We start from the raw sequence: 11,330 nt of genomic DNA, 5'->3' as shown, positions 1-11,330 counted from the left end.
CCATCAATGATAGACTGGATAAAGAAAATGTGGCACATATACACCATGGAATACTGTGCAGCCATAAAAAAGGATGAGTTCATGTATTTTACAGGGACATGGATGAAGCTGGAAACCATCATTCTTAGCAAACTAACACAGGAACAAAAAACCAAATACCGCATATTCTCACTCATAAGAGGGAGTTGAACAATGAGAACACACGGACACAGGGAGAGGAACATCACACACCAGGGCCTGTTGGTGGGTGGGGGGCTAAGGGAGGAATAGCATTAGGAGAAATACCTTATGCAGATGACAGGTTGATGAGTGCAGCAAACCACCATGGCATGTGTATACCTATGTAACAAACCTGCAGGTTCTACACATGTGTGCCAGAACTTAAAGTATAATAATAATAATAACAGAAGAAAATCAGGTAGCCAAAAAAATTAAAAACAGAAAGAAAAAAGAAACCTTCAAAATAAAACTTCATTCACTCTTATATTAAGCATAAAGCATTAGTTTCAGGTAGGAATGCCTTAAAAGTGTTGGTAGTAGTGATGGGACAGGAGGCAGGAAAATGCTTGGTAGAAGAGGTTGAGGTCCCTGATGAGTGCTCCACCCTTAAGCCTGGATCTGCCGCTCAAAGTGAAAACCAGTCCCTGTTTTCCCACCCAAATGTTGCCTTTTGGTTTTCCCTGCCCCCATCTGGTGCCCATAAGAACACCAAGCCCCAGACTCAGCAGACACACACACACACACACACACACACACACACACACACACACAGAAGACAGAAGTGTCTGAATGTCAAGAGAAGAAGGAGCTGGACATCGGAGACTATGGTCAGAGGGGAGTTCAGCCAAGGAAGGCTAGACTCCAGGGGAAGATTATCTTCCTGCAACCCACTTCCTCCAACCCCTTTCAAGCTCCCCTTACTGCAGAGAGCCACTTCTACGTCTTAATAAAGTTCTCCACATTCACCACCCTTCAATTTGTTCATGTGACCTGATTCTTCCTGGACACCGGACAAGAACTCGGGTACCAAGAGGCCAGGGTGTAAAAGGCTGTCACCCTGACCCTCCACTGAACTGGTTAACACTTAGCTGTCCATGGGCAGCAAATGCTAAAAGAGCACTGATTGTAACACATGCCCTTTGGGGCTCTGGGGGTCGCAGACACCCTCTCCAAGACGGCAGAGCTAAAAGAGCATTGTAACGTGTTTGGACCCTGCACAGGCCATGCACAGAGCCTGCTCCCACCAGAGAGGAGGGACCAGCCAGTTCCAGGGTTCGTTCACCCCGGTTCCTGCATTCGTCTGTTTGTGTGCTCCCTCCTGAATTCAGCTAAGCAGCCAAGCAAATAAGCCACCCGCTTCGCAAGTCCTGTGCAGGAGTCAAGGAAATTCTCCCATCTCAGTAGCAGAAACTTTTTTTGTTATCTGCCCAATTCATAGCCATATTCCTTCTCCTACACTCCCGTCTCCCAACTTGTTCTATCAGAACATGGATTCGTTCAAGCAGCAAATCAAGATATCCTGGTCTCAAGAGAAGCAGAATCCTGTGAAAATCCCAGAGGCTTAATAATAATTGATCTAAAACATTTATGATAAATCTATTCCATGATACTTTCTGGATCTCTTTTGTAGTCAGTTCTGGCTAATGATATATCGGGGGCTTTTGTGGAAAATTTGCTTTCCTTACTAAAAGAAACACATACAAAACAGAAATAGTTAACACTATTCCTTCTCCCTTTTTTCAGAGGTAGACTCAGGTAGGACATTCAGATAAAAACCACTGCAGCCATTTTTTGACCATGACTTCTTCATACTCTTCATACTTTCATACAATGAAAAGTCAACATGCTAATCATGGTAGAGCAGAAACTGACTTGCTAAACAAACCCTGAAATTATCTACTTCCTGATTTGTTTTTAGGTAAAACATAAATGTCCTTATATTTTAAGTTGCTAATAGTTTGGTTTCCTATGATTTGACGTTAAAAACACCCATAAGTAATACATTCACTAAATATGCTTATATGGCAGTGTTTTGACCCAGGTTTGACTGGAGACAATGCTTGAAATTTACGTCACTTACCATAATACAAGAGTCCTGTGGTTCAAGATCAAAGTCAGTGAAGTTCAAGAGAACATGGTGATTTCTGTCAACCCGAATAACCCAAGCACAGTCCGTGTTGCTCCTGTAAGGACTGGGGTAATTTGGAGAATGAATCTCTCCACTGGGAGCCTGGAAAATCCCACCACAACCTGGAAGTGCAGAACACAATTATTTCGTGAGAGGAATCATGGATGCATTACAATCATCCATTACCTGGTTGTACAGATCAATACCTACTTTGCTTGACTATCAATTTTGGTTAGTCTATGCTAAAAACGCTGAAGAACTTGATATCCACATTAAGTCATTTATCCCAACAGAATAAGAAGGAATGACATGGATGATACTAAGAAAAATACTTCAAACACTTTAAATACAGATGCCAAAAGTTATTTTTAAAAATAACTAAAAGGAAACACAAATGAAATCACGTTTTCACAAAGCCATGGAACACTGCTTCTTCATTGTCCTCTAAAAATATAGCATACTGGAAGAATAATATGTTTCCTTCCAAGAATTGTGATAATCTAGTAGTACATGTATTTAAAAATAATTTAATATCTACCCTTTAAAAATTTAATATTCTGGATATAGTACAGTTACTTAGGTCTTTAAAAATTCCTTTGATGTTATCAGATACCTTTTACTGCAATGTCTTCTCTATGACCCACCATTTCTTGGATTTATGATAATATAAACCAATAATGGAAAAATTTGGCACCATTTTCTAATAATGGAGAATGATTTAGGGGTAATCTAAACTCTGTGTGTGTGTGTGTGTGTGTGTGTATTTAAATTCCTACATAATTAACTTTAGGGGAGAGCTCTTATATTACCTTGGTTATGGTACTGCTGAAGAAGTGTGGCCATAAGGGAGCCTGGGATCACATATGTGCTTTGACATTTTCTAGCTGTGGAACTTCGGGCAAGTCACTGACCTTTCTAAGCTTTGGTGTCCACACTGGTGAGATGAGGATATGAAACGGACTTCCTTCATAGGGTGTTTGTAAAGACTAAAGGAGATCCTCATAAAATATTTAGAAAAGTGCCTGGTACACAGTAAGCCTTCTGCAAATGTGGCTCTCTCTAGTAGTTGTATATGCTAACATCTATTAAACTATTTCATGCCATAGTTTGTTATTATAGTTTAAAAATACACAACAGGTAATTTATTTAGACTACCTAAAATCTTGGGCAGAAAGTCACCATAGAACACACAGTAATTCCTTGGGATTCACGAATTCAATGTTTGCAAGTTTGATATTTGCCAAGAATCCAAAGGTCTGTACTATGGCATGAGGTATGGAGGCTGGTTAAGAGGTACGAGCCCTTGGAGAGTGGGTCTGGCCTATCACTCTAGTTCCGCTTTAGCCATGGACTTACACACTTGCATTCTTGTTTTCACATATGCAGTGACCCTTAAGAAGTTAAACTTTAACGCGTATTTTAGGGAAGTGCACGTGTCAGGTCTCAGTAGGCTTCCCTTTGGGACGTCACTAACTTATCAATCAGGGCATAGCCTTCATACGTGTTCCCAAGCATTTCACGAAATTTAACAAAGGCTTAGCTTAAGTACTTTAGGAAACCTCCTTTTTTCACTCACCTCCAGGGACTGCTTGCCATGAAGCATTGAAGCCTCTCCCGTTTATAGATAAGTCAGTCTTGAATCGAATTGCTAGCTCATTTCCAGTGCTGGACACCTGCATGGGGTTCTCAGGTGATCTCTGGGTACACAATTGGGCTATTCTGGGAGAGTGGAAATCGGGGCCTCCATAGATCTAGCATGGGATGCAGGAAAAAAAGACTTTAAAAAATATTTTAGGCAATTACAGGCCCTTCCCCTGGCTCATTTTAACCCCTGGCTCCTTGGGTTCTACGATGATTAGAGAGTGAAATCTCAGCCTCCCTGGGTGGGGATGCACTATAAACTCAAGCTGAGTTTTCAAAGGCACTCCCTCTGCCTTAGGAACACACAAGGTCAATCACCCATAAAATGCCTGCTTGTTTCATCAGCCAGAATTGCAGAGGAGGATGGAGTAGATTATTCCAGAATCTTCCCTATCTCCTCTTTTTGTCTTTTTCATGTCTTCATGGGATTTCCTGATTTCTCTAGCAGAAACATTACAGATCATACAGTATGAAGTCTTATTTTCTGAATTTTAGGGGGACATGAAAAAAAAGAAATGTCTGATTTTCTAACTCTTATAGGCACACATGATTAGTCTTAGCATAAAGCCATTTTCTTATGAAAGTTGAGTTCATTGAGGGCTACCAATATCCCAGTTATATTTTTAGGAATTTCCTCCTAACCTGCAAACAATGTTTTCTAAGACCACACATTGAATATAACGCTTACGCTTCTTTAGGAATGGAAATACCAGCTCTCTGGGTGTGTTTTGGAGCCTAAGGAAGGGGATGCTATGCACCCTCCCTGTGCCTGCTCCCAGCACGCCCACGCCCAGGAACCTGACAAAGTGCATGCCGCTTTTCTGCTCAGGGATTGCCCTAGACTCTGCCTTAGTCTCCAGATGGCTCCTTCTGATACAGACAGGAGACAGGGAAATACTGGGTAGAAGAGGGTGGTTTCCTGGCAAAGCCCCACTCCCAAGCCTGGAAACCTGCAGCCCTAAATGGGAACAGGCATTCTTGTTTTCACACCCAAATGTTGCCTTTTGGCCTGCCACGTCCCCATATCCTGTACCCATATAAACCTCCAACCCCAGGGTCCACGAGCAGATGAGCACATGAACAGAAGAGCAGAGGAGGAGAAGAATGACATGGCAGAGAAGGAGAGAGGAGAAGGAGCAACTGAACGTTGAGAGGAGTTTGGCTGGGGATGGTCAGACAATTGATCATCCGTGGGACAACCGAACTCCAGGGGGGAAGATCATCTTCCCACTCCATCCCCTTTCCAGTTCCCCATCCATTCCACTGACAGCTACCTCCATCACCCAATAAAATCTCCACATTCACCATCCTTCAAGACCATATGTGACCTGATTCTTCCTGGAGGCCAGACAAGAATGCAAGTACCAAGAGTCACTGAGCTGGTTAACACTTAAGCTGTCTGTGGATGGCAGAGCTAAAAGAACACTGTACCCTGCCCATGGGGGCTTTGAGAGTCACAGGCACCCACTACTAGACCCTACCATGGGTAGCATCTTGCCTGGGTTCCTGCACCTGCCAGTCTGTGTGCTCCCCCTCCCATAACGGGTTTGAGGGCACAGCAGCTGAACAGATGAGCCACACCCCTGTCACACGTCCTGAGAAGGGGTGGCTAGGGAACTCTCCTGTTTCACTTCTAGATCTGTCGCACATGACTTCAGACCACGTAGGCTCCTCCAAATTTGCCAAACTTGTCTGTCTGACTGGAATCCACTACCCCAGTGATGTCGTCCTCTGGAAAGGGTCTCCTTGGGCTCACAGAGGGCATCTTGCAGCCACGGATAGCCTAGGCCAGGCCTCCAGGAGGCCTCACAGACAGGTTTCTCAGTCTCCTCTGGGTCCTGTTTGTCTCCTGTGTGTATGTGTGGGTCTGGGGAGGGTGGCGAAGGGAGGATGAGAACCAAATAGAAGATGCTGACTTCTCATCTTCAGGTCTTCAAACTTCAATTTGTAAAAGAAAGACCATCTTTGGGAGAGAGTTTTCAAAGACATTGGTATCTGAGACCTTCACAACTGCAACCCCAGCCCTCCATGTACAGGCACTCAGGACCAGAGCCAGGAAGGCAGCTCTCAGGGGCATCTGGGCACAGTGCCTTCCCACCCTCCCTCTGTGCCTTTCCCCCACCTCGGGACACTCTGCCCTGATTCCTCAGCACCCCCGGCCCTTGCCCACCCTCAAGGCCCACTGCTGACTGATAGGAAAAATCACTCAAGTGTTCTCTGGGGAGAGGGAGTGAGAACAAGAAGCCTACTTTGGGGAGGAGTGTGTGATTTGAATCTATAATGATTTCTTTGTCTGATTAATTCCCCCCAGCCATCCAGGAAAGGCCAAAATGAATGAAACTGCTGTTCCACAGAGGGCTGAGCACAAGGACAGTAATTGCAAAGGAATGAAGCAGACCAACTGCTTCAGGCTTATTTTTATTAGGAGGAGCTGATGTTTGTGCACTCCCCCCAAGTCCCATCAAAAGCAGGACTTTAGGAAGAGCCCTGTGTGGCCCCTGACACGTACACATATGCAAATGGCAGAAGCAAGCTTGCTTGGTGTGTAGAGTCAGCTTTCTTTCCCATTTTCAAGATCTCCCTACCCCCTCGCCTAGGGAACAGTCCCCAGAGCATGAAACTGACAGCATGTGTTCCCAATCACCCCAGCCCAATCAACAGCACGTACTTAGAGAGACCACTGAGCACAAGTGTTAAGTTCTAACAAAGAAAACTCGCACATCAGCAAAATATTCTTTGTTTTCTCTGCTCATACATCCCCTTGAGATCACAAACATAATGGGTATGAGTTGGCTGGACCTAGAAGCCTCTAGAAGAATAAACACTGCCACTTTGGACATTATTAGATTCCCTTCTTGCAAGGCTGAGCTCACAAAAGCCTATCGCAGAGAGGCCAGACCGAGCTAACTGTCCACACCAAGCAATTGTCCTGGTTTACTGCTTCAAGGAGTGGATTTCCTTTTCTGCCTGATGCCAGTTCAGAATCTCTCTAAAGACTTTCTCAGAGATTAAAGCGAAATCAGGCAGAGTGTTTCCATGACCGAAACAATGGTCCTTCTGGCTTCCACAAATAAAATCGATAGTTAGCACATGACTCTTCAAAAGAAGAAAAAGAAGGAAAGCATTTCAGGGCGTGGTTCATTCAACTACAGCATATGACTAAACTTTGGGGGGAAAAGAAGTGGTCTGATGATCACAGATTTAAAAATGTGTTTTAGCAAATGCTCAGGAGGGAGAACATTTCAAAGCCTATGGTTTTAATCTGTTTTGAACATTTCTTTCTGCTCTGTTAGCTCCATTTATTGTTACAATCAAGTCAGCATTCCGGGGTTATGAGTAACCAAACAGTTATTGCTTTTTGCAACAGGCTGTTTGGTCTGTCTCTTATACACATCTAGATGTGTATAAGAGACAGGGGGAAGATCATTTTCCCACTCCATCCCCTTTCCAGTTCCCCATCCATTCCACTGACAGCTACCTCCATCACCCAATAAAATCTCCACATTCACCATCCTTCAAGACCATATGTGACCTGATTCTTCCTGGAGGCCAGACAAGAATGCAAGTACCAAGAGTCACTGAGCTGGTTAACACTTAAGCTGTCTGTGGATGGCAGAGCTAAAAGAACACTGTACCCTGCCCATGGGGGCTTTGAGAGTCACAGGCACCCACTACTAGACCCTACCATGGGTAGCATCTTGCCTGGGTTCCTGCACCTGCCAGTCTGTGTGCTCCCCCTCCCATAACGGGTTTGAGGGCACAGCAGCTGAACAGATGAGCCACACCCCTGTCACACGTCCTGAGAAGGGGTGGCTAGGGAACTCTCCTGTTTCACTTCTAGATCTGTCGCACATGACTTCAGACCACGTAGGCTCCTCCAAATTTGCCAAACTTGTCTGTCTGACTGGAATCCACTACCCCAGTGATGTCGTCCTCTGGAAAGGGTCTCCTTGGGCTCACAGAGGGCATCTTGCAGCCACGGATAGCCTAGGCCAGGCCTCCAGGAGGCCTCACAGACAGGTTTCTCAGTCTCCTCTGGGTCCTGTTTGTCTCCTGTGTGTATGTGTGGGTCTGGGGAGGGTGGCGAAGGGAGGATGAGAACCAAATAGAAGATGCTGACTTCTCATCTTCAGGTCTTCAAACTTCAATTTGTAAAAGAAAGACCATCTTTGGGAGAGAGTTTTCAAAGACATTGGTATCTGAGACCTTCACAACTGCAACCCCAGCCCTCCATGTACAGGCACTCAGGACCAGAGCCAGGAAGGCAGCTCTCAGGGGCATCTGGGCACAGTGCCTTCCCACCCTCCCTCTGTGCCTTTCCCCCACCTCGGGACACTCTGCCCTGATTCCTCAGCACCCCCGGCCCTTGCCCACCCTCAAGGCCCACTGCTGACTGATAGGAAAAATCACTCAAGTGTTCTCTGGGGAGAGGGAGTGAGAACAAGAAGCCTACTTTGGGGAGGAGTGTGTGATTTGAATCTATAATGATTTCTTTGTCTGATTAATTCCCCCCAGCCATCCAGGAAAGGCCAAAATGAATGAAACTGCTGTTCCACAGAGGGCTGAGCACAAGGACAGTAATTGCAAAGGAATGAAGCAGACCAACTGCTTCAGGCTTATTTTTATTAGGAGGAGCTGATGTTTGTGCACTCCCCCCAAGTCCCATCAAAAGCAGGACTTTAGGAAGAGCCCTGTGTGGCCCCTGACACGTACACATATGCAAATGGCAGAAGCAAGCTTGCTTGGTGTGTAGAGTCAGCTTTCTTTCCCATTTTCAAGATCTCCCTACCCCCTCGCCTAGGGAACAGTCCCCAGAGCATGAAACTGACAGCATGTGTTCCCAATCACCCCAGCCCAATCAACAGCACGTACTTAGAGAGACCACTGAGCACAAGTGTTAAGTTCTAACAAAGAAAACTCGCACATCAGCAAAATATTCTTTGTTTTCTCTGCTCATACATCCCCTTGAGATCACAAACATAATGGGTATGAGTTGGCTGGACCTAGAAGCCTCTAGAAGAATAAACACTGCCACTTTGGACATTATTAGATTCCCTTCTTGCAAGGCTGAGCTCACAAAAGCCTATCGCAGAGAGGCCAGACCGAGCTAACTGTCCACACCAAGCAATTGTCCTGGTTTACTGCTTCAAGGAGTGGATTTCCTTTTCTGCCTGATGCCAGTTCAGAATCTCTCTAAAGACTTTCTCAGAGATTAAAGCGAAATCAGGCAGAGTGTTTCCATGACCGAAACAATGGTCCTTCTGGCTTCCACAAATAAAATCGATAGTTAGCACATGACTCTTCAAAAGAAGAAAAAGAAGGAAAGCATTTCAGGGCGTGGTTCATTCAACTACAGCATATGACTAAACTTTGGGGGGAAAAGAAGTGGTCTGATGATCACAGATTTAAAAATGTGTTTTAGCAAATGCTCAGGAGGGAGAACATTTCAAAGCCTATGGTTTTAATCTGTTTTGAACATTTCTTTCTGCTCTGTTAGCTCCATTTATTGTTACAATCAAGTCAGCATTCCGGGGTTATGAGTAACCAAACAGCTATTGCTTTTTGCAACAGGCTGTTTGGTTTCTGGACTCTGATTTTTGAGGGAAAAAATGACTCCTGAATAAATTTTGTGAAATCCAGGTAAGCCCAATATTTAGTGACTGTAAGGCCCCACTTGCCTACACTCACATGCAGGCTGAGAAAGTCAGCAAAGTTTTTAGATCACATGCCCACCATGGGTAACAACCTTTAAACCCACTGCTAACATGTTATTGGCAGCTAGGGAGGGGTGAAAAAAACCATTCCACCGCCATTAGCCCAATTTTATTACAGCAGTTTCCACATGAGTTGAGCATTTGCAGAAAAGCAAAACAAGGCTTTTGAACAAAGTGTCAGAGGGTTGCTCATTTTAGCTTTCAGAAAAAAGAAAAAAAAATTCCCCAAATATTTAAGGGCCTCAAAATAGTCCCCCAAGCCCTGCTTTTGGTGGAACGTGGGAGGCCACTGCAATGTCAGCTTGTCGTAATAAAAATAAGCCCCAAGCAGACTATGTGTCTTCTCACAGCCATTTCTGTCAGGCATAGGGCTCTCCCTGAAAGCTGCTTCTGCCTGGAGTCCCTGATTTCGTCCCTCAGGCCCCAGGCCTGCTTTCAGGGAACAGCCCCTGTCTCTACTTTCTCCCACGATGGGCGTGACACACGAAACACAACTGGCCCATTTATATTTTGCCAAGTGGGCAACAATCACATGCACTTTGGAGTATGAAAATAAAGGGTTTGGAACAGGGCACATAGCTGTGGAAGATCCGCCACCAGCCCTTTGTAAGTGATAAGGGGTTTAGTGCAACCAAGCAATATCCTTGCTGGCGAGCGAGGCCATCTGAACATACTGCACGCGGATGCCAGTACTACTTTGTGCTGTGAGTGTGAATTTCAGGAGGCACCTTGTTTCTCCTCTGAGATGGAGTCATGACTCGGCAGCAGTCCTTCCGTGAAGACTTTCTAGTTCTATCCGATTTCATTTACTGTAGCTCTATCATCAGACAACAGCAAATTGTCCGTAGAGCTACAGTAAATGAAATCAGAGATAAAACTGGTAAGTCTTTTAGAGCTACTAAAAGTAATTCCTAGTGACTCTCACCGAGAAGGATGACTTTACTAAATTACTGAAAGTAATGAATTACTGAAAGTAGTGATTGAATGATTTCGTGATGAATTGCTAAAAGTAATTCCTAGTGATTCTCACTGAGGGGATGACTTCATTTCTTTTCAAGGTAAGAACTTGTTTTATAATTAAAGTTTTTGTTAAAGTTTCCTGTAACGTCCATATTACTCATATCAACCCCTTGCACCCTGCACCCATCTATGGTCTCAGGGTTTACTGGAGTGTTGAGCAGTGACTGGCTTCAGTTATCAGCTCTTCCACTCCCCTTCCATGTGGTCATGGAAAAACCCATTAATCTTTTTGAGACTTAGTTTTGACCACTGTAAAATGGGAATAAACTTCCCCTCTTACCTCATGGAATGATTTCATGTTTAAATGAGAAGATGGAGGCAAAAATTCCTTTGTAAAGTACCCTAAATATACATTATTATGGCGTGCCAATCAGAGACTTTGATGCTTTCATTCATTCCACAAACTTCTATTGAGTGTTTACTATTTGCCAGGTACTCTGTGGAGCTGGGAATATAGCAGTAAAACAAAGCAAACAAATATCTAGCCTCATGGAATTTAGGTTCTACTGGATATAGAATCCTTGTCATACTGTGCTACAGCAGTCCCTAGAGCTGAGGTGACAGGATTTTTGTGTGTATTTGGAAGACATTAAAGTTTGCAGACAGGTCAAAGTTCAAAGTATACATAATAAACGTGTTACATATATGTAACTATATATAACATATGACATAATTATGTAGTATATGGTATACTTACATTAAAATATATAACAATATAATTTATTATAATAATAAATGTTAATATGTGTAATTATTAACTATAATTTATAATGTAAGTATATAATATACTACATAATATTACATATATCTGGGACATCTATATATGT

General features: G+C 44.0%; 1 protein-coding gene across 1 annotated transcript in view; it reads right to left on the bottom strand.

Moving 5' to 3' along the window:
* The window catches only part of CUBN (cubilin (intrinsic factor-cobalamin receptor)), a 347,579-nt gene that overhangs the window by 175,601 nt on the left and 160,648 nt on the right, over positions 1 to 11,330 (bottom strand). The window contains exons 30-31 of the mRNA XM_011968102.1: positions 3,705 to 3,879; positions 2,081 to 2,250 (exon numbers count right to left, since the gene is read on the bottom strand). Of these exons, the coding sequence (XP_011823492.1) occupies positions 2,081 to 2,250; positions 3,705 to 3,879 (345 nt within the window). The remainder of the gene's footprint in view (positions 1 to 2,080; positions 2,251 to 3,704; positions 3,880 to 11,330) is intronic.

Source organism: Mandrillus leucophaeus, unplaced genomic scaffold (genome assembly GCF_000951045.1).
Source record: "Mandrillus leucophaeus isolate KB7577 unplaced genomic scaffold, Mleu.le_1.0 Scaffold83, whole genome shotgun sequence".
In the NCBI taxonomy this organism is placed as follows: Eukaryota; Metazoa; Chordata; class Mammalia; order Primates; family Cercopithecidae; genus Mandrillus; species Mandrillus leucophaeus.
The sequence above is the reverse complement of the archived record's forward strand: the minus strand, read 5'-3'. Positions and strand labels throughout refer to the sequence as shown.